A 24,998-nucleotide genomic window follows, 5' to 3' on the forward strand; every position below is an offset into this window, starting at 1 on the left:
GATAGTTCAGGACCTCATGGTTTATATTAGCATGACTTAAGTTTAACATTTACCAAATTTAGTTTAGATCATACTTAATGGTGTGCCTTATGAACATTTAAAAGAAACCTGCTTATTTAGAATTATTCAAATGTCTTTCTACCCAAGAAGATCATTTGTAAGTCAGAAAATAATGTCTGAATCCTGCAGAGCACCAGTGATATTATACTGCTATTTGCCTTGGTGATTTAGGGAGTATGAGAACTCCTACTACCTAGCTCTGGTTCTAGGCCTTTAAGATTTTCAATAGAAGTTTCCATCAATTTTAAGGTTAGTATTCAAGGTCTTTCATTAATTTCCCAATCTCAAATCAAGGCTGAATGCTCAGAATATGTGACATCAATCAGAGGTTAAGAAAGTTAAGTGCAATGGTGTCTTTAGAAGCAGTGGTTTTGTTCTGTCAAGTTGTCACAAACACAGTGCTGTGATGTGAATTCCAAGCTGTGGCTTCAATAGATAAAAACAGAGTTGGGTTCCTGTGAGCCTCTGCACACAACATTTTTATTAGTGAATCAATATTTAACCTTATATGATGTGTGTTTTATTTAAAGACACCTTATTTAATGTATAATGTGGAGTCAATAACCTTGAATTCACAGCCAAAGAGCAGTATAACTCATGCCTGAACAGAGAGCTTAACACATATTTTCTCTGTAAGGCAGAACACGCTGTGCTTACAAAGAGTAGAAAGCACTACAGTATTTATGTTCGCAGGTCATTGTAGGAAGTAAAATCACCAACAAAAGGTACCAAAAGAAAAAAAAAAAAACAAAACTTGGCACTAAATATGCCATTAAAAAGGAACTTGTTTACTTTGGAGATGAAGCAACAGGTAGAGATGCCTTGCTCCACCTCAGCTGGGTACATGCGCCTTGGGCAACTCAAATGTTCTGTTACTTTGTACAGGTCCATAAAGGACTATGAAAGCACTGTGAGTATTGATTTGCAGGTTACAAGCAAATATTAACATGTAAGTGAGCTCGCAAATACAGAACTTGCAAAGAATAAGGAATGACTATATATCTCACCATCTCCAAAATGCAGATCCAAATTAAAAGGAAATTCAGAGCTCACAAACCTAGACTAGTGCCATAAGGAGCTATGGGAGACAATACTACTGCAGCTATCTTTCAGGCATCAGCAGAGAAGCTGCATGGAAAACTCGTGCAAAAACTCTCCAGGCTGCTCTGATTATGCTATATGAGAGTGTGGATAAACTGACCCAAGCCTGGCACCAAGTTGGCCCTCAACAGACATTATGATGTGGCTTAATGTACTTCAACCTATATTATTTCTCCAATTTAAAGAAAAAATATAGTTTTTAATATAGTATCTCTTCCTGGCATTAGCACACTAATATGGGTATCCAGTGTCTCAATAATCAAGGCTTATATGAACTCCATGAAAATCAGTGAGAATCACAATTTTTTTTACAGTCCCAAGGGCATTACATTCATTTTTTAATTTGATGATGTTTTGTCACAATAAAATGTTTCATCTTTTTTTTTCTACTAAATTTAATAAAAGCAAAAATAGACACTTAAATAATGTGATGGGTCTCAAGTACTAGTAAAGATTTTTAAAAAATGGCTTAGTGAAATAATCCCTTCAGTTTTTCTATGATGTTGTAGGCTTTCAAAAATACTTTATATGTTCATTATATTTTCCCCTCATAAATGTTGTGGGAAACAGAGTACTGAATGCTTGATTATATAGAAAAGGAACAAGGTATTGAATCTGGAAGCCTTGGCTCCTCTTTTGAGGCTGAACCCTTGGTCACAATAGCCATGCCCTACTAGTTGCACAACACCAATAGCCAGGTGAACAGTATGAACACAGGAATGATAATCCCAGTTCTGAGGAAAGACAGACAATGGAACTTTCTAGTTAGACACCACACACTTTTCCTACAACAATAGTTTTTGTTACTGTTGGAATACTTTGAGCTCAACATATGTCTTCATAATTTCGCTGGTCTTTGAATTGAATGGAAATTCATTCAGCCTTGATAATTTAAAAAACATTTCCCCTTTCCCCTTATAATTGGGTACTATAGGCAACCAGCTGAAACAGACTCACAGATAATCTAGAATAGTATTTCCTAAAATGAGATATCCATCAGTGCTATGGGGAAAGAATAAAACAAAAACAAAAACAAACAAAAAACTATGGTCAATTAAGTTGAAAAAATAATATTTCTTGTCTCAAGAATATAAACATTTCCTAAAGATCCAGTTAGATCTTGAGGATGCTATGCTTTGATCAAGAGAGGCCTGATGGCTAACATCACAGAATTTACGATTTACTTGAAAAGATTGATATTAAACAAATTCTCAGGCAAATAATTATAAAATTACAATTATAATAAAGTGATATTAAAAGAAAAGTATTAGAGTTCACATTGATATAACATGAGAACAAGTGGTTGGTGATGACCACTTTGAAAGGGCTCATTCAGGAAGTTACAGGCTGAATCATGAAGAATGCTAGGAGGTAGATTTTGTTCTTTTACAAGGGAACTGGAGGTGGGCTATGGATCTAGAATGTTGGGCACGGAAGAGAGAATGGCATATGATGAGGTTGGAAAGAGAAACAGGACTCTGTCATACAGAGCTCATTCAGTTACCTGAAATGCAATCACAGACCATTTAAGGGTTTTCTTGATTTGTTTTAGGAAGACCTCTCTGGCTGCCATGGGAAGGGAGGTTGGTGGAAGCAGTGACACGCCAAGAGGATGTTAAAGATCTCTGGATGAAGATGCGGGTTTGAACAGAGATGTGGCAACTGTGGACACTTACACAATGCAGTCTGAAAGCAGAGGAGCAAAATGCTGGTTTTATATGGGGGAGGAGAGAAAGGCAGAGGCAGGCTTGGGCTTAGGCAATAGTCCTCACATCTGAGATGTGGTGATGGGAAGGGAAGGCTCAGGGAGGAAGAGCCCATGCCCAGTCTTGAATACACTGGAGTGGATGATAAGAGCTCAGCAGGCAGTTGGAAGGGCTGCATTAGAGAAATGAATTGGGGAATCTGGATGAAATTTGAAGTCTTGGAAATGTATGAGATCACCAAAGTCAACAATATAAGGATAAGCAGAAAAGCTCTCTCAGAACTAAGATCTCTAGTGTTCAAGCAAAAGGGAAGACCCCAATAAAACATAAGTATAGGACCAAAACATTTTCTCCAATGCTTAAGCGTCAATGCTACATTTTATTCTTTCCAGAGCTTCTCATGGGACTCATATCCCTTAAACACTCCTTAGGTAACAGTGATCTGGCTCCAAGGTTTTCAACTGGGAAGATTTCACCTGCAACATTCATCCCTAATCAGGGGAAACATGGCAGCATCTAGAGACATTTGGGTTATTAAAATTCAGGAGAAGGAAGACAGTACTGGCACTCAGGGAATAGAGGCCAGGAGTGCTGCTAAATGTTCTAGCGATAGGGCAGCCTCCGTAACAAAGGATCATCCAATTCTCAATGTTGGTAGTGCTGAGATTAAGAAGTTCTTCTCTTGTTTAAAACTGTCTATGTTCAGATGGAAAACTGAAATCCAAAAAGTTTCAGTGATCTTTCTGGTCACACAGCCCGAATGCCTGGAAAGGTGAGCTCTGGGGTCTGAGTTTAGGCTGGATCCTTTAAGGTCCTGTGGGACAGTTATGTGTGGGTGAGAGGTCAGCATAGCCTCTGCTAGTCACCATCCTGGGTCCTAGACATGCAGGGGCTTTTAGTTATCTTTCCATCTGGGGGAAAGCTATAAAACATGACTTCTGGACCCTTGTTTTGGCATTAAGATGGCTACTGAGTATAAGCAATCTCAGAACAGTCATTTCAAAGGAACTTCAAGTATACATTATCTTGTTTGGCTAAAATTTATTGAATTCTGAGAGGAAATTAAAAAAAAAACAACACCAATGTTTCAAAAATTGAGGACAAACCATGGCCTTTTCTCTGACATTCACTCCAAAAGAGTGTATGTCACATTTTAAGGAACATCTAATACAATTCCAAGTATTTTAAATATTAAGTAGTAATGTTGACTTTTTGGTTAATAGTGAGGTGCCAAACATTAAAAGGTGTCAAGTTTAACTTGTTTTTTCCAAAGGTTGAGGCTAATAAAGTAATAATTTTTGTAAGGCTAATAGATCTTTTAATGCAACTGACTAAACCGATTTTGTAAATTACAGGCAGAACAACCAGTATAAGGAAACTGGTGTTTCCAAGGAGAAATACAGGATTAAGTTTAAGTAATTGTCGTAGTTGTGGTCATTCATACAAATATAAACTCACAAAATATATTTTCAGAATTTGAAGATTTTTAAGAATGTGGGCCATGATTTAAAATGGAAAGCATCACAAGCAAAATACGAGCGTATCACCACATATTAGCTTTGATTCTACCTGCCATCAGAAAATAATTTAGGAAGCCTCTTCAGTTTCTACAATTTAATTAAGGGCTTCCAACTGTAAGAGTAAACATGAACTATAGCTTTGTTTTCCTTTATTTGAATTCTAAAAGGGCATTTTTAAAAGAGTGGCATGCTGGAAAATAAAGTAAATGATTAGCAAGGTCTAAGCTTATTTGCGACTGGCTGGAGTATCCTCATAATAAGCCATTATTCTATTACAATGCTTTGAAAGATGAACTCTGCAAGTGTAGGAAGAGCCAGGAAACCTCTATAATTCTGCCACTCTAGGGAGATGTATGAAATTTCATTGACTACTGGTTTTCGTTGATGCAGGCTACTTTTAACAGTGAATTGAGATTGGAGTTTTGTCATTCAGGGGCCTCACTTGCACATCTAATTGGGAAACATACCCACTTCTGAAATCTGAAGACATTAGCAGAATGTTAATTAGGAAGCTGGGTTTTCAGAGGCTGTTGCTGATTTGCTTGTAATAGCCAGGGCTAAAGGCAAATTACATATTTACCATAATTTATCTGCTTGCATAATAGTATAGGAAACAGATTAAGTTTGCCTTCCACCACCCATGTGTCTTGAGGTTATAAATTCACTGTAATCAGCTAATTTGTTATTCCTGCAGGTATTCTAGAAGTATTTCAGGTGCTTTATGTATCCCATGCATATAACATGAAATCCCTAAAATACCATTAAGTGATGCAGAAAATTGGGGAGGGATAATATGAATAATTTATATCAACTGGCCCAAAGCCACTGACTGTCACTAGTCTATTTTGTCTTCATGACTTTGTCCTGTGAGATAATGTTTATCAGGTCAAATTTAATTATGATTACATTCTCATTAGGAATCATAAATTAAATGGTAAAAAAATGAACACAGTGACATGCATTTCTTTCCATTACTGTCATCTGAGGTCTGAATCTTTTGAAAAGAAAAGTTCTGTTGATATACATGCTCACCTCAAATTTAGGCTGGGCTTTCTTTTAACCAGAGTTCATTTTATTTTGAAGGGTGAGTTCAAATAATCAACATCAAGCCGTTAAACTTGACCCAAAATTGGAAATGATAGATTTGGCAAGTAAGAATACTGGGGTCCAGCTAGGTTCGAATCATGTTCCATTGCTAATGCAAACATACTTTCAGATGCATATGTACATGAGATGGGAATCCCTTACAAAGCTTTTATCTCTGATTCATAGACCCTTAACATAATTCAGATTTTACAGGGCCTCCTTATCTTTGTAGTTAATAAATCTGATAATTCCGTTGAGTCTATTAGACATGCAGTTCAACAGAGCACATCATTCTGGGCCAGTGGTCCTTGTTGTTCTACCTTTAACACTTGTGACCCCTGCTGAGTGATGGTTGAAAGCTTGAGGGGACAATGGTTCTTTCTCCGTTATCCATGCTGATTCTCTCTTTAATTTCCTAGTACCTTGTCCCATCAAAAGGTACTATCCTGTGCTAGTATAAATGGTTGTGCCCTGAACTGAAAATTAATTTCAATTTAAAACTCCCTGTAGAAACAGAATCTCACAACTGACACTGTTGGGTGATTCCAAAGGGCACAATGTTAAATTCCCACAGGGACTCCAAACCTACAATCTATCTCAAGATATCCAATACTGCAATTATGCTTCCCTACACAATTTCAACAACTTCTTTCTTTTGCCCTCCTGTCCATCTCTGGGATTTTCCTCACCATCTTTCATCTTCTGAGTGTTCCTCTGCCTTGTTTACCCAGCTAATTCAGCCTCTTGGCTTATTGCTCATGCAGTGGTCTTTCAGTTTGCACCCACAGCTCATTGCAAGTGCTCTGCATTCCACGAGGGCTTAGTAGCATTTACTGCCTGCCTGCTTAAATGCATGAAATGCATTTGGCATATTGTTCAAACTGAAGATTAAAAACTGAGGCAGAAGTGTGGTGAGCCATTCCTATAGACCGTGGCCGCCATTAGAAGATGGTGCTGGCTTCCACTGTGGCCTGTGATAAACAACTCCTTTTATGGAGAATTGGCGCGCAATCCCTTACCACCCTATGAGAAAGATCCACGTGGCAGCTTGGGATTGGTATGCGGGAGGCTTTATTAGGCTGTGCTTGGGCGCTCTGCGGGGGGTCGCTAGAAGATGATACTTGAATCAAGGCCTGAATAAACTGCTGAAAGAAGAATCCTGTGTCGTGTTTTCCCTTGCTGGCGAGGGGTCGTGACAATTGGTGGCCCGGACGGGGAATTATATTCCTCGAACCCAGGATCCAGAACTTTCAGCAGTCAGGGTGGTAAGTTCCCAGGTAAAGTGGGAATCCGCAAGCTAATAGCGGGACGCTCCTCGGTAAAGAAAGAGAGACCGGGAAAAGGGACGCTCCCCTGTAAAAGGAAGAGAGCGGGGAATTCATAGAACGGAACGCTCCCCTGTAAAAGGAAGAGAGCGGGGATTTTTGTACTTTCATTTTCTTTATAGCTCTAAAAACATTATGGGCGCTACTTCTTCAAGCCCAATTTTGTTGGCCCTAGATGGGTTGCTATGTTCAAAAGGACTTAAGGTAAAGCAGAGCACTTTGCAGATGTTTTTGAAAGAAGTTGACATAGCAGCTCCTTGGTTTGCCTTTTCAGGAAGTCTTACGATTCCTAGCTGGGACAAATTAGGGAAAGATCTAGATTTCGCTCGTGAGCAAGGCACCTTAGAGGGTGGTGTTATACCACTTTGGAAGTTAGTTAGAGGATGTATAACAGATGGTCAATGCCAGGAAGCTGTGAGTGAGGGTCAAGCTATTCTTGAACAACTGCATGAGGAAAAATCTGAAGGATCATGTAGTGAAGTGGCAGAGAGTATTAAGAGTAAGAGTAGTGAGAAGGCAAAAGAGCTTGAAAATAAAAATAGGAGAAGGCTCTATCCAGACTTGACCGAATTCAGAATGCCTGAGAACACAAGCGACTCAGAGAGTTCTGAGGATCTTGATATATTGTTACAACAACTACATAAGATAAAAATGAAAACAAAGAAAAAGGAGACACAAGGCGTGCATGCCTACTGTAAGAAGGGGGAGGGATCTAATATTGGTCAACAAAATTCTGAGGAGGAGGAGGTTGAAAATTTAGAAGAAGATATGGTGCCGGTTGCCCCACCCCCGTATGTGGGGGGGAGCCAAGGTTCCGGGAGATCTTTTCATGTGCAAGTTTGGAGGACAGTTAATACAAATATGGGACTTGCATACCCCGTATTTCAGGACAATAACAGGGGAAGATATCATGAGCCTTTAGACTTTAAGATAGTTAAAACCTTGGCAGAATCTGTCCGCACTTATGGCATAGATGCCACTTTCACTCTCACTCAGGTGGAGGGACTTACTAGATTTTGTATGACTCCTTCAGATTGTGCTAGTCTGGTCCGCGCTTGTGTTTCCCCAGGTAAATATTTGGATTGGAGAGCATTTGTGCTAGAGGGTGCAGTAGAGCAAGCTGCCCATAATCACGCAGCGGGGCGCCCTGCCTGGAATAAGGATATGCTTTTGGGACAAGGCAGGTTTGCTAATCAACAAACAGGATACCCCCCTGAAGTATATGAACAGATAAATAACATTTGTATCCCTGCATGGAAATCACTCCCTAATAGAGGAGAAGTGTCTGGCAATCTGACAAAAATTATACAAGGCCCCACAGAACCTTTCTCAGACTTTGTTGCCAGGATGGTGGACGCCGCAGGAAAAATCTTTGGTGACCCTGATAGAGCAATGCCCTTGATTAAACAACTTGTTATTTAAAATAGAAGGGGGCCACAGCTGATATCTCCGCTTTGGCTCAATTACGAGGAATCCAAAGTTGGCTGTTTAATGTTTCTGGTAGTACCCAAAACTCGGAGCGAGGTAGGAGGCTTAAAATTTTTGCAAATAATTCACAATTATCTAATGCTACATTACCCTCCGCAGCAGTCTGTCTCCAATCTCCGTTCCTGTTTCTTTTGGCTAATGTTACATTACAGGGGATGCTTAATTGTTCTAATGTTACTTGCTACTTGTCTGAGTGTTGGAATGGCTCCTGGACTATGGCAGTGATTATGAAAATTCCAACCTTTGTCCCGATCCCGGTTACTGCAGATCCAGAATCTTTTCCTATTGTTGAACTGATTAGAGCCCGTAGAGATTTTGGAATTACGGCAGCTATAGTGACAGCTGTGGCGGTATCTGCTGCTGCAGCAGTTACAGCTGGAGTAGCCATGGCCAGCCAAGTATAAACTGCTGCCACTATTAATCCGGTTATTCAACAAACATCCACCATACTTGAATCCCAAAGTAAAATTAATCAACACATTTTATCTGGGATTTTGGCTGCTAATCAAAGGATAGATCTGCTTCAAGCTCAAGTTGAGGAATTGTCTGACCTAGTACATTTGGGTTGTATTGATCAACGTGCGCATTTATGTATAACCTCTGTCAGATTTAATGATTCCAGAAATGCCTCCCGCATCATCGGGGAATATCTATCCGGAACCTGGTCCTTAGAAGCAGAAAACTTGATCCAGTCTCAACTAACTCAGATTGCTGTTTTGAATAGTACCCGTGTCGAATCAGTGACTTTGGGTCAATTCACCAGTTGGTTGTCCTCTGCCTTTTCCTTTTTTAAGGAATGGGTGGGAATGGGCATTTTTGGGGCAATGTGTTGCTTCGGTGTTGTACTTTGTTTGTGGCTTCTCTGTCGCCTTAAAGCTCGCCATGCGCAAGAGAAGGCTATGATTGTACAGGCTCTTGCGGCCTTAGAAAATGGCATTTCTCCACAAATCTGGCTTGCACATCTTAAACAGTGATTTTTGGGCATGGCCGTTGCACCCCAAGTTAATTTCACATTGCACTGGGATTGGCGTGCCCTCTTTCCTATGCTTTCTCAGTGCTGAATAGCCCTTGCACTCTGCAGGTCTTGTTACCATTGCACGCAGATGGGTTTCAGGACTGGTCTTTCTTCTCGGCTACAGACTCTTTACCTTCCTCTGGGGCTTAGGGATTGTGTTGCCAACTTAAATTTTGTCATTATTACCAGGCTACCTGTATTATCCTACTTCTCACCGTCATCACGATGCAGGATGCGAGGCAAGGCACTGCACTTGAGTGATCCCTCAACGGACCTCAAGGAAAGCATGTCCTATTGCATGCGGGTTTGACGTCCACGCCCCGCCCTACGAAAAAAGGCGTCGGCTGATATGGGACCAGGTCTAGGGAAGGGCCCTCCTTAGGACTGAACCATACATTGCAGCCACTTCTGCACAGTGGGATAGGACCTCTACTTTCGCCTGCATTGTTTTATAAAACAGAAGGGGGAACTGTGGTGAGCCGTTCCTATAGACCGTGGCCGCCATTAGAAGATGGCGCTGGCTTCCACTGTGGCCTGTGATAAACAACTCCTTTTATGGAGAATTGGCGCGCAATCCCTTACCACCCTATGAGAAAGATCCACGTGGCAGCTTGGGATTGGTATGTGGGAGGCTTTATTAGGCTGTGCTTGGGCGCTCGGCGGGGGGTCGCTAGAAGATGATACTTGAATCAAGGCCTGAATAAACTGCTGAAAGAAGAATCCTGTGTCGTGTTTTCCCTTGCTGGCGAGGGGTCGCGACACAGAAGAGCGAGTTAATGAAACTTGTAGAGTTTGGAGGATGAAAGTACCAATACCCAAACCCACTTTATGGAGCATGCCATTGGTCTGCTTTTAGTCTTCACACATCCCTCCTCTCATCTTCCGGATCTAAACTCCCATACTGTGCATATCAGGAACTACCAGAGCCAGGGATTAGCTGTAAAGAGTGTTACTTAGATGAGGAAGGAGGACCAGTGAACAATAAGAAGCTGAAAACATCCTAGACAGAACAAACTGAATATAACATTAGAGAGGCTAGACTGGAATGTATATTCAGGAAACTTGCTATGGTCGGAATGTTTGTGACCATCCTCAGACCCCGAGTCCTATATTGAAATCAAACCTCTTTATGGGGACATTTAGTGGGAGGGCATTTGGGAGATAACTTGATCATATGAGCAGAGCCTTTATGAATGGTGGGAGGGCATTTGGGAGATAACTAGATCATATGGGCAGAGCCTTTATGAATGGCATTAGTGCCCTTAGAAGAGAGACCTGGGAGAGTTTCATTGCTCCTTCCACGAGGGAAGAACACAGGTAGAAGTCACCATCTGTGAAGCAGAGAATGAGCCTTCATCAGATTCTCAGCTTGCTTGCACTTTGACTTTGTACTTTTTAGCCTTCAGAACCATGAGCAATAAATTCCTATTTTTTTTAAATAAAGTATCTAATCCAAAGTGTTTTGTTATAGCAACAGAAGTGAACTAAGATAAAATTTGAATGCAAGAAAATGTTTATGCTCAGGTAAAAGGCATTAGTAGTAGAGGAAGATATGGCAGACAACTTGAAAAGAGGAGTCAGCAAGTGAAAATATATTCCTGATTCTGTCACTAGCCAGAGGAAGGAGGCACTGAAACTTTGCTCAAGTAGCATCTGGTCTCTTTGGGGGAAATGGATGCATTAGATTATCATAGTCTATGATAGAAAATAGTTACTGAACTCACCCCCTTATTCTGATATCACACTCAGCAAACAACTTTTACATCACAATATTGACTTCCCATCTGGATTTTTTAACAGAAGACCAACCTAACGGAAGGTTATCTGCTCAGTAATCAAATTTTTCATGAAATCCTGCTAAAATGGTTAAATAAAGAATTGTATTGTTTCCTAAAATAGAATACTGTACAGCCACAAAGATAAATTATGAGTAAGAGTGGTTTTCAAACACATGGAAAAATCTCAGAAAGCTAAAGATCAAAGCAAGGTGCAGGAGGATACTTGTATGATAGTATTTGATCTGATGGTATTTCTACACATTTACAAACATAAAATAATACACTGTTTAGGGATACTTATAAAAATGTAGTAAGCTTCAAATTTGGGAAAGTGTTTATATCAGAGTGAGGAATGATAATGGAAAAGAAGCATGTGGTAATGCAGAGACATACAAGAGATTTCAATTGTCTGTTAAATATTTAGTATCTTAATTTGGTGGCAGCTACACAAGTCTTTGACATTATGAATATCTGATTTTATTTTTAGTAATTCAAACAATGCAACAGCAATATATTTTAAATAAATGATCTATCTATCTACCTACCTACCTACCTACCTACCTACCTACTTATCTATCTATCTCTCCACTGGGAAGTTGGCTAGTATTTATTTATCCTTCCAGAGATTGTGTTTTAAACAACTTAGGATAGGGCCCTGGAATGCAGCCCATATCAATTGTCTCCTTCCCTTGAAGTTCTGGGTCCTGCCTCCATTTGTTTATACTAAAAGCCAACAGCTATATGGGCAAGCTTCGCAGAGTGGGCAAAACAAATGTCTAATTTAAAAAAAAAAAACAGAAGAAAATTAACAATAAAATGCTCAAGGACTTAAGGAGTAAATGTAATCTATATGTGAAAGGACTCTGTAACTTCAATTTATGAATTCTAGTTGATTTCAGTTTAATCAAACTTAGTTATCTTCTTCTCTAACAAATTCATTTTTGTAAACATTTACAATACTTTACTTAACACATTAAAATCTAGGTATTTTGCAGTCCTGTATCATTTATAGAATGCTTTATGCTTGAACTTCTCTATTTTTTTAATGCACTTGTCACCTCCTATTGGCATCATCTCCTGGTAGAGAGTTAATAGGTTTGCTAATATAACTTCAGGTTTCTACTATGCCACAGAAATCCTAAGTCTGGGATTCTTGGTACTTTTCAATAGATATTTTTCTTCAGACCCTCTAGCATTAACTATTTAATTAGCATAACTAATTCTATAGAACCTAATTTATATTCTTACCATTGAGAGTGCTTCTGTCAATCAAATTGGTATCAACTGGCCAGTAACTTCCATCTCCATGACGACCTGTTTATTAGAAAAGTACATTAGAATATTAGTGGATATACCCCATGAAAGTAAAAATAAAACAAAAAATAAATATTTAAAATTACACAATAATTGAATGAGATTATTTTTCCTACCTCCAAGAAAGTCTGACAATATTAATATAGCTATACCTGTGAGAAAATGTTATTTTTCATATGTGAGAAAAGCCTTCCATGAAAATAGAATCCCTTAAACCAAATAAATTCAAATCCTCTCAGGTAAGTGATCCCCATCCTCTTTCCTTGCTCTTCTCCCCATATTTTTATGAAAGTGGCAAGTAGTGATATTAGTCTAAATGGTGTGCTCCCCAACTTTTCAGAACAGAAATTAGGCAGGTCACGGTTCCTAGGTTCAAACTTTACTGGCACCCTTCAGATATGAGTTTATGATAAGTTTGTAACTATTCTACCAGGGGACCATAAAATTCATCTCATAACTTTGCTTTGAATATATTTTTTGTTGTGGCTGTGTGTGCCAAACAAAGTGCCTGTGTGTGAGGTAATAGATTAGAAGTAGAGTTGGGGAAGTTCTCAACCCACACCATCTGAATATTTCTTACAAATATACCACAAAAGGAAGAAGGCTCTTCCAGTGCTGCAGCATTGGAAACCGTGCCTTCTAGGTGGTGTTTAACTGTTGTGAAAGTAATATTTAAGAGAACTGAGTCAGAAATTAACCACAAATAATTATACTGCCATCCCAAACTTAATTAATGTTGTTTTGCCACAAGCAGACCCTTTCTACTGATGCATGTGTGCATCTGTCATTATTTGATTAGATTTTGAGTTGTAGACTATCTAAGTGGACCTCTTACAGAAAAACATGAGAGTTGAATCTATGTGCAAATCATAGCAGAACATAGCTAACTCTCCATTTTATTTGCTTCAAAATGTTGTTTCTGAGAGCAGTTATAATCAGTGGGTGATAAACAGGAAGTCCATTCAGGCAGTCAGCAGCAATAACATGGGTTGTTTTCTCACATTTATGGATTTCAGATTACTTCCCCCTTATGGCTTTCAAGCTCTGGTCTTGTGACATTCTTTTGAACACCAAACATTCCTCTTACTAAAGCTTTCCTAAGATCTCATCATTTTATTTGCAAAAGGGTTGTGAAGAAACAACTTAGTATTCTGTTCACTGACTACACATTTACAATTTTTAAAATTCTTTTGATGAATTAGGGCTGAAGTTAAAATGGACAGCAAGCTTCCAACAAGCAATGAAAGAAATTAATCTCATCACATTATATCTTCAGCAGAAAATGGCACATTTAACATCTTCTGGGTCAATGACTGAGTGGACCAGGAAGTGGAAGTTAGGGTGTGTGTGTGTGTGTGTGTGTGTGTGTGTGCCCGCGCGCGTGCGTATGCACATGCGTGTGTGTGCAAGAGGTGTGGCTGGGAAAAGGACAATAAAATGAGCAGAAACTGAAAATTTTGGTGGTAAGACTAAAATGTGGACAAGACTAACCCTTTTCCAAATGCCTTGCTTATTTGATTCTGATGCATTTGAAGTTTCAATGAGCAGAAGAAAAGCTTTGCCCACAGGACACTGTGAGATCAATGTTGGAAGAAATGAAGTGAGACAGAAGTTCTGTATGAATATTAAGATGACTTTTGTAGCAACTCAAATCAGCTAGATTGCAAAGCAGTCAGCCAAAAGAGATGCTAACAACCTCATCACTTAGGCCAGTATAGGCAATAAATGATTCCTATTGGGAGTAATCCTGTATTGGCTGGAAATTAGGTAGATAGCCTGTGGAGGATTTTCCTTCTCTAGCATACTGACAAATGTCTTTTTAATGAAGTTTCCAACTCTCGCTGCTAGTTTGTGGGAGGATGCAGAAGCAAGCCCACAAGCACATACATATATTACTTAGACATTAAATTCTATGGGTATAGCACTCCTTAGATGTAGCCAGGCTATTGATTACATTGAAAATTTCAATAAGGAGGAAAATAAATCTGATGTCACAGAGGTCAGAGTCCTGGGTAAGATTAAGGAACACTGGAAATTATTCTAATTAAGAGAGTAGCTTAAAATGCAGGCATTCTACCCAAAGGATCTAGTGTGTTGACACAAGTAAAGTTTTTGTTGGCTATAATTAGATTGGTACCACAAAAGAAAAGTTAACAACAGACCAAAAGAAAGTACTTTAAGGAATCATGATATCATCAATGAGAAAGATTGGATTTATGGTAATTTAGATTTCCTATACTAGTTCAACTGAGAGAACACAAAACCCTTTCTGGGATATTGATGAGCCTGGAATCTCTTGATCTAAAGACACAAGAATCAAATTTTAATTTTACGTGCCAAGTTCCCATTCCCTCAAATATGTCATTTAAATTCCAAGAAGGCTTCCTTCAGAAAGTCTTCTCCCACTGTTGCAAGGCAGGTACCAAAATGTTATAAATATGGAGATGTTGGAAATGAAAGAGGAAACGATACTGGTGATACTGCCTGGCAGGCCAAGGTTTTTTTTAAGGATTTATTACTATGGTATCATATTTGCTAACTTGGTTAATTTCATAAGCACTGATTTAGCAAAAGAGAGGAGTAATTAGCATTTGGAAGATGGTTGGAGTGAAAGTCAATTAATGCAAAGATACAAACTACTGCCCTGTCCCAGAGGTCTAAATTTTATTAAAAGAGCATTAAACTGGTAATAATTCATTCAACACTTATTAAATGCCTACTACATGAAAGGCATAGTCCTAGATCCTCAGGGAAGAGGAATTATTAAAAGATGTATTAGTTATAAATCCTACCAGAGTTGGTTTATTGTATCCAATGCCTACATAGGGCAATCCATACTGAATATTAGCCAATTGTTAATATTTTTAATTTAGTTTGACTTTAAGGAATTAAGAATAACTTAATCCATCTATTACTTTAAGATCATTATTAGATTTGGTTGAACTGTTTTTCATTTATCTAGTAGCATTAAAACTACTTGTAAATAAAAATAAGGTATGATGTTAAATTCCATTACATTATAGTTTCTATATTTATTTTAAGACCCCTTATCATTTTGATAATATACTAAATATTCAACATTTTTTTAAAAATTAAAATTCCAAATATTTAATTTAATTCAAATCTAAATAAAACTTATTTTTTTTGTTTTGCACATGATGTAATAGAGTTCAGTGTATACAGGTTTTTTCCTCCCAAATAAAGCTCAACATGGCTCAAAGAATTAAAAACGGTACCTTATTTTTTCTTTTTTGTATAATTAGTATCATTTTATATGAGCACAATGATAAAAATATGTAATTCTATATAATATACTAGTAAAAGCTCATATTTTCTTAGTAGAAATTGAGTATGGGAGAAAGAAATAAGCTGATGAAGAGTAATCAATTCATATATCTCTTAACTTTCATCTAGATAGTTTTATAAAAAGAAAGAAAGATCACTTTTGCAAGGACATTTTGATAATTAAAGCAAATATTTTCTACAGTTATCTTAGGCTTTGAATCCAGGAATTGGTTGTTTCATAAAGAAAAATTAGACAAAAGTAAAGGGCTTATGGTGGATTTTACAAAAAGAAAGCTTGTGGCTGATTGTGAATTATTTAAAATAGTTAAAAGACAGTTAAATATATTTTATTTAGGGTCCTTCTTAGGTAGGTCTTATCCAGAAATTCATGCTCCTCTCCCTTATTTAATCTTGAAAATACTATATAAACTACAAAGTCACTTCAGGAGTTATTTTTTATGTTTTATTTTAAAAATATATTTTCTGAGGAGTTTCCTTTTCACCATGATCTAGGTGCTTCCTTACACAAAAGTTAATGTCTCCTTGACTTCCCCGCCACTTGCTCTCTAGACTGAGGGAACAAAAGACAGAAGTAACTCAACCTCCTTTAGGAAGTGTGTCCATTGTTGAATCCCTTGGTGCTGACCAGAGTGATATGTGCTGTGATCAGTGTCAGATGAATGACTAATGTCAGGAGACTTTGCGATAGAGTAATGAGGGGTGCGCATTGTAAGTTATTGCTATTTCACAATTTACTCTTTATAATCTTGTTCTTACATGTCATGTAAGTTATTGCTTATATATTTTTATTCTGTTTTTTTGTGTGTGTGTGATTCTAAAACTCATACAACATCAACAATTATTTTAAATCCTTACTTGTGGCACAGATAGGAATATGTCCCATGATAAAAAATTTTCCATTTTCCTAGCAAGGATTGATTCATTTGGAATTTCAGTGCTAGAGTCTTATTTTTCTCTGTGTATATTGAAAAGAAGAGAGCAGAAAGTTAATTGGAAGAGGACATAAGAGAAAACTGGATGTTGTGGCTGTAATCTATTCTTTAATCCATCTTCTCTGAATGGGGATAACAAAGGTTCCTGCAAGATGGCATCCCTGCTATCAATCCCTAGAGAAATACACATAGCCCATTATTGAAATAAAACAGACAGATCAGTCATCTAACAAATGTTCAATATATATCCTTCCAAGGATGCAGAGCATGGAGATATCGTTTTCATCTTAGAATTGGTTCTCTCAGAATAATTCTGGTGATAATAATGGAAATTGTATCGATTTTTTGTCTTGTACACCAGTGGATAAAGACTATCTATTAATGCCATCTGAATACAGTTTTACTGTCCAGCACAAAGAACATATCAAGATATATTTAAAGTAGATTATTTCTCAGGGGCTAGAAAATGTGTCTAAGAGATCAATTTATCATGCAGTTGATAATATTGTTGACTTTGAACAAAGATATCGGGACATCAGAAACCAAGAAGAATAGCCAACACCTAGGATATTTCAAATATATTTTCATAGAAGAGAATTAATGAGTTTTTTCAATCTTTTCTAAAGTCCAACATATTATTTTTCAAATAAGCAGAAAAGAAAGTTTACTCAATGAAAGAAAATGTCACTCCTCTCTATGTAAGGCAGCTAACATGCCTCCCATATATTAAGACTTTGTGATCAACAAATCCTATTGCTTTCCCTTTCTAAAAACCTTTATTATATTTTCTACCTGCAGAAAGTCTAAGAGCAATAATTTTCAGACTAGGAATGAATTTGGTAAATTATTCATAGCATAAGGAAACCAAATATGCCGTGGTGCATATTTTCCTTATCCATAAGGGGCAGGTTTTTTTGCAATTTCAGTTTTTGTCTGTTTGACATAAAATCTGAACCGAGTTGATTCCCGCTAGGAAGCAAACTCATTCTTAAAGAATCCTTAGAAATGAAACTAACAACTAAGTTATAATTTCACTCACAAATGTCATAAATAGACTGACAATAGAGATATGAAAATCACCATACTTTAAGAGTAAAGGAGGATGCTAAGTTTTGAGATATTAATCAGGACATTCCTGGACCAAATGGAAAATCTAGGCTTTCTACACATGGACCAGACAACTAGATCTCTTATCCTCATTTTTGCTCTTGGTCAGCATCTTAGCTTGAGTCTAGGTCTTGACTGTCTCAGGCATAGGTGTGCTCTCTTGCAGAGCTTGGTAGCTTACAGGTAAAGACTTTGCCTGGGGAATCTTCTAGGGTAGGAAAAAAAGTTTAGAAATACTGAACTTCTTCACAAACTCCAAAGCAAAAGCAGCACTGTGCCAGACCATCTGGATTCCTGAACATGATGAGGGTGGGTATCAGTTGATGAGAAGTTTTAGCATAAATATCCTGCAAATCAGATCTATCTTATGAAAGCAAGGAGATGAAAACCAAAAGAAATCCAATATTAGGGGGTAACAGAACAGAGACAGGTCAAAAATATCTTTTGATTTTAGAAAAGTAGTTAATTTTCTTCTTACAGTTTCCAAGTAAGCAAAGCTCCAAAGTGCTGATTTATATAATTCTAACTAATTAGTCCATCTCTCTTTAGCTGGTTGCTGATGAAACCAGGTATATTGCCCCCAATCATGCATATCATAAACTGACACATATCTAAAACCCATTAAGTTTATTAGTTGTTGTAATTATGAGTCACATAAATTTAGAATGAACTCTGATTAACAATTCAATTGTTAACAGAATAAGTATAAAGACTTAATTGCTAATGATATGGTGGCTGCTAGTGCTCTCCTGAAGCTTTCCTCTCACCAGGTCTCCTCATATACCCTCTAATGCATCTGAAATAATGGCTAGCATATAGGTCTCAGTTCACTTTTAGATACAACTTCATTAAATTTACAAAGCATTATGTTTCTCTAAATATGGGCAATTCTCTGAATAACTGTATCTTCCCAAGAGCTAGCTCTTTCACCAGAATACAACATGGAAAAGTGAAGAAGGAGGCTTATACAAGAGCATGCTCTCTCAAAGGCCACAGACTGATTTGTGGCAGCCTTCCCTTTCTGGGTGAATTACTTCAAAGGCAGACACAATATGTGTTGTGTCTGAGTGAAGTTCCGAGCAGCACAGGGAGCAGTGGGGAAAAGCATGATAGCTCTTTCTTCTCCTAGTGACTATGTGTCTGGAAGTTGCAGCTGCAGTAAGAAGATCCTAGAATGTGAGCATCCTGCTGGCTGCATGCCTTCGTGCAAGTGATGTTCCCATTGGAGTACAGTGTTTCTTCATTCATGCAAATGTCTATGCTCCCACCATTCCCACAACAAACGTGTCCACTGGATCTACTGCTCTAAGCCTTAGGGACAGAAAATGAGTATCAGAGAGGCCTTTAAATGAGTGCAAAGGAAACAGGTTAAGTTAATAATCATAACCACATGGTAATTTCCCTAAATTAGGAAACATACATAATTTTTAACTAAGTATCTCAATGATTAAAAAAGTTGATTACTTATGCCTAAAAAATGATGGAAAGCTTCTCAGTGGACATAGTATTTAAGGTAAGAATGAAAGGGTGAGTTAGAAGTTATCAAATAGAGAAAAGTGAGGTAGATGAGTTTACAAAGACAGTAAGACATGAAATAATAATAATAATAAAAAAACCTCCCTATATGTTCTTCCAGACTCTAGAGTTTATTTTGTAAGGGACAGAAATCCATTGAAGGTATTTTAAGTAGAACAGTGACATGCAATTTAGAAATATTATTCTGTGAAGAATAAATAAATTAGAAGAAACTGTTGCCATAAATAGGGTGAGAATAATATTAATAATTCTATGAAGTAGATGTTATCAGCCTCATTTTATAGATGAGTAAACAGTGACTTACAAAAATTAATAAACTCAGGATTGCATTTTAAGTGGTTGAGTCTGACAAGCTCTGATGATGATTTCACCATCAGTGGATTAGTTACTAATGGGAAGGACTGTTGTGGGGGTGAAGAGAAATTAGAGCATTTCTAAGAGGTGATCCTGGTTGGCAATGTGAAGGTTTAGGCAAGTGTGATTTGAGATGCTGTCTCTACTTACAAAAGGACACAGAGTAGAAAAGAGCCTTTGGAGGGGAGAGGAAACAGTTTTTGTTTGCAACCAGGCAAAGCATTTGGAAAAGTGAAGGTGTCACTCCAGAAAAGCCACAACAGAAGGGGACAAAACAGGCTAAGACAGCTTTTAGAAGGTGACTAAATACTAAGGCTCCAAACCTATTTTCTATATCAGGTCATCCTGACCATGCTCTGCCCCATAATCACATCCTCAAGTAGGGAAGATCGGCATCAGTGGCCAAGAATAAATAGGGTTTACAAGACTCTCAATGCAGGGTAGCATGCATGTCTTCAGTGCCCGGCGTCCATGGTAGATCCTTGCTATGCTAAATGATAAAAATATCTGAGAAGTATCACTTCCGAGCAGAGAGAAATCAGAAAAGCTTCATCACCAATTTCTCTCTCTGTCATTGCATATTATTTTGCAAAGTGCTGTTCTAGTTTTCCTCTGGACCCATCCTGTAATCCTTATTATTTGCTCACCTTTTAGGCTTCCTGACTTTCCCATCCTAAGACTTCTCTAAATAAGAGTTCAACTAATCTTTCCCCAGGAACTTATCTGTATTGATTCAGGTTTTACTTATGTATTTGAAATTCAGTATTAGGTTTGAAGTCGTTTCTACTCTAGCCCATAGTGATTTTCCATCTGAAATCCTACGACATTCATATGTGGACGTACCATCCGATTTGAACTTTTGTATTTTTTTATGTTGGACTGGGAATGTTAATACCCTTTTCTTAGCCATATTACAAGCTTCTTGAAGAGGGACCCATGGAACTGTTTTTTTTTTTTCTTTCTTTCTGATGTTCTACCACATCTAGCCCTGTGCTAGGTACATAGTTATCAAGTTGTCAAAAGTGAGTCTAGTTCTTTTCATACTCCCTATCCACAATTCCAAACCTCATTGGTGGCATTAGTTTTTATGTGTTTTTCATTTATGAACTCAGAATTACAAGCAGTTGGCGAAATTCAAGTCTATAAATTTTTTTGCTACCAAGAAACAACAGGAAGAGTAGAGGTCAAGCAAAGAGCAGAGGAGGTCAGAATCATGTACAAGGGTGACTGCCATTTCTTGAATCACAGTAAACTTGTTTTTCTCTTGATCTTTTGTTTTATTAGGTGATTGATGAATATCGTTTTCTCAGATGGAAACATACTTTTAACACCTTTTTTATTATCCCCCAAGGTTAGTAAAATAGACAAAATCCAGAGACATGGGGCTATCGCTTTTACGTTCTCCAACCTGTACTTCTATTAGTCAGTAAATCCACAAATCTATGACTGTTTCCTAAAACACCTGGGTCATGATGCAACTCAACAAGCATCTATTGGGTAATTATAATATAATAGTCTCTAAATAAGAGACTGGGCAGGGATTAGAAGGTGACAATGGGAATCCAACCATTCCTCTGTCCTTGGAAAATTTAAAATCTGCTTATTAAGCTAGAATATAAATATCAAACTATAAGAAATGGGAAAAATAGCGAAGAATGAGTTGGATATTATGGGCAAACAGAAGAATAAAAGATCAAAAATCTAAGAAAGGCTTCTTGGAAAACAAAACATTGGGAAGGGAGTCTAAAAGATGAGAACTTCACTCAGTTGAGATATGAAAGTTTTTTCAAGGCTGAGACACGGTACTAGTTATAGTATAGAGTCATGAAAAATGCACTTTTTCTAGAGGATTTGGTGAATTTTCATAATTAAACTTTGGCACATGTGGAAGGATATACCAGCTTTGAGAACAGGACAGAAAACTTGTGGTCAGGTAACCAGGGTTCTGATGACAAGTAACTGACTTCATTCTGCAAATGTCAGGGACTGATCTGTTTTGGAAAAAAAATCAAGAAGGCAAAACCCAGGACTGATAGAAGTAGACAGAAAATAAAGCTAGGAAGACCTTGTACTTAGCTAATGTCTATAACAGGGAAATGACATCCAGCATCAGTGGTCTCAAAGGAACTTGCTCATGAAATCTTACTGGACGATCTGTACACAGAAATGTCTACTTTGCTGCTTTGAGAAGGTTAAAATCACATCCATTCCTATGAGTACTGATTATTTTTCATTCTTTCAAAGTTACCCATTAAAACATAAAAACTCCTGAGAGGTTGACTTAAACAGCCACTTGACTGCTTGCAGGGAACACGATAAGCACTTAACACTCTATTAAAAGCACATTACTCATTTTCCACCTCTACTTTTTCACCAGTCATAATTTCTAGAATTGCAAAATTTTGGACCTGAGGAAAGCACAGGTGAGAAGAGCTTTCTCAAGTGGCTGTAGCAAGCAATTAAATAATAAATGGAGTTCAAACTATGCACAATAATTGGGTAGAAAGGTGCTAATTTTCAATTAAACATTCCCATCAGAGGGTGCTTGAAGGTTTCAATTTTTCAAACAGCAGCCCAACTGTTGTAATCCAAACCCTACAAAGTCTGGATTACATTTAACTAAATTCTAAGCTTGACTAGATCAGGGAAAACCTTCCTTCCCTGAAATTGGAAACAATTAACATGCTGTTTGTTCATGAGATTAAAATTGCTGAGGTGTAAAATGACAGGTGTAGTGTTAAGAACTTGGCCTGAATGTCCTATTGAGGAGCGACAGAGTCCTTCACAACAAGGTCAGCAGGTTGAACTTCAGAATCCAATGAATGGACTGCATTTCCAGAAATTATACGGTGGTTAAGATCCTCAAGTGAAGTAGCCTGGGTATTCCTCTAGGCCTAACCAGTTACATACTGTGAGCATTTGAGCAGGTTTGGCCTCTCTGGGTCTCATTCTCTCCATCTGTAAGGTTTTTATGAGAATTAACTCAGAAGACTGATTGATGCATAGGAGAAAGCCATTAACACAAGTTGCTATATTATGTAAAGATGTGATACCTGTTTTTTTTTTTTTAATTCTAATACTAATCCTAAAACTTGGGGGTTCTTAAATCTCTAAAGAAACCAAAGATAATTTGGGCTAAATTCACCATTTTATATGGGAGAATGCTGTTAATGCTCATGCTCACAGTCACACAGCAGGTAACAAAGGTGGAACTATTCAAGAATTTAAGTGCTCTGACTCTATTCCAGTGCTCCAAGAGCACATACCCAGTGATTGCTGGTGGGGAAAGCCACACACTGCAGCCATCACCAAGATTTGGAGAAGACTGGCAAGCCCTCCATTGGTCTCTGCTGGGAGGGCAGTTCACATGTGCCTTCTTCATCTAGATCCATAAACTGGCCTAGGAAAGGATGCCTCTTCTCCAGGCCCAGTGTTGCCGGTCACCCCTCTGCCAGTCCAGAGAGAATTAAAGAACCTTGAGAGTGCTGAAAATGAGCATTTTCTTTCTAAATCATCTCAGTAATGACACACATCATTTTGCAGATTCTTGTCATCTCTAGGTGCTCCATCATTGCCATAGCACCTACTCCACTGCTATGGTGGACAAGTGTGAAAATAAATACCTATGCAATCACAGACATCAACCAAAATACCAATTATTATACATAACACCTCAAAGTGGAGGCATATTTGGGAGTGGGAGTTACACAGTATATACATATACAAAAAATAGTCCCTTAGAAATTTGATCCAGGAATCACTTCTAAGAAGTGGTCACATTTCCAGCTGTAACCAACCTTCTCTGCAACCTCCAGACAAAGGGATTTTCTAAAAGGCTTCCATGAGAACCTCTGAGAAGTTTAATCTAATTGTTAAAAAACTCCAAATCCATTTTTTTAAAAAAAATAAATACAGCAACAATGTGTAGTGGGAAGACTATATAAAGTAGGAGATCATAAGAAACATGTGGATTCCAACTCCACCAACAACTCTTTGTATGACTTTGGACAAAACATTTACTTTCTGTATCTTTGTCTGAAAAATGAGGAAGATTATTAATGAAGGAAAGAAAGAACAACTTTTCACTTGAACATAAGTGCTGAACCCTGGATTGTGTATTCCTCTCAAATTCATATATTAATGTTCTAGCCCCCAGTGACTATATTTGGACATAGGACCTTTATGGAAACATTTAAGGTTTCAATGAATCATAAGGGCAAGGCCCTGATCCAGTAGCATTAGTGTCCATTTAAGAAGAAACACTTATGGAAAGCAGTATGGAGATTCCTCAGAAAACTGGGAATAGAACCACCATTTGACCCAGCTATCTCATTCCTCAGTTTATACACAAAGATTTAAAATCATCATACTACAGTGCTGCGGCCCATCAATGTTTATAGCAGCCCATTCACAATAGCTAAACTATGGAATCAACCTAGGTGTCCTTCAATAGATGAATTGATGAAGAAAATGTGGTATATATAGTCAATGGACTATTACTCAACTTTAAAGAAGAATAAATTATGGCATTTGCCAGTAAATGGATGGAATTGGAGAATATCATGCTAAGTGAAATAAGCCAATCCCAAAAAAACAAGGCCCGATATTTTCTCTAATGTGCATGTACTAATTCACAATAAGGTGTTGGTTGTGGGGGGCACTAGGGAAGAATAGACTTACCTTAGATTAGGTAGTGGGAAGTGAAGGGAGGGGAGGAGAGTGGATATGGGGGTAGGAAGGATAGTAGAATGAAACAGTCATATATATATGACTGCATAGCCAATGTGATTCTACAATCATAAAAATGAGAAATTATAACCCATCTATGTATGATATATCAAAGTGCATAAATGCATTATACTATCCTGAATAACTAATTAATACAAATTTTAAAAAATTAAAAAAAAGGAAGAAACACTTGAGAGCTACTGTTTGCCACAGAGAGGAGACCTTCTGCAAGCAACAAAGACAGCCCAATTAAACAAGGATTTGTGTTGTTCATTCTACCCAGTACTCCCTATTCCTGTGGATAGTGCAATCTGCTTAAGAGTGAAATTAGCACCATCCCTATGTTTCCTGAGATAAAGAAGTGCCAGGTCATATACTCCATGCCGTGGCTTCCTACCAACAAGAGGACCCCAAATTGGGAGCTGTGTGCTTTCTTTTTTAGGACATTCACAGAGATGGGGAAAGGAAAGTTCACAGGAGAGAAATACCAACACATAAAACTTTACCCACAGAAACTTTGCAGACAGGTATCGAATGTGTGTGTATACTTGTAATAAATACACGATGAAGGCACTAGGTGATTAAAAATGGCTCACAGCCTGGCTTCCTGGGTCTGAACCAGGCCTTGGTGCTCACTGGGTA

At 37.8% G+C, this 24,998-nt stretch overlaps 1 protein-coding gene across 1 annotated transcript in view; it reads right to left on the reverse strand.

Annotated features, from left to right (window-relative positions):
- Window positions 1–24,998, reverse strand: part of Dcc (DCC netrin 1 receptor) — a 1,066,901-nt gene that overhangs the window by 70,991 nt on the left and 970,912 nt on the right. The window contains exon 22 of the mRNA XM_027949033.2: window positions 12,328–12,393. Coding sequence (XP_027804834.2) covers window positions 12,328–12,393 — 66 coding nt within the window. The remainder of the gene's footprint in view (window positions 1–12,327; window positions 12,394–24,998) is intronic.

Source organism: Marmota flaviventris, chromosome 16, assembly GCF_047511675.1.
Source record: "Marmota flaviventris isolate mMarFla1 chromosome 16, mMarFla1.hap1, whole genome shotgun sequence".
NCBI lineage: Eukaryota > Metazoa > Chordata > Mammalia > Rodentia > Sciuridae > Marmota > Marmota flaviventris.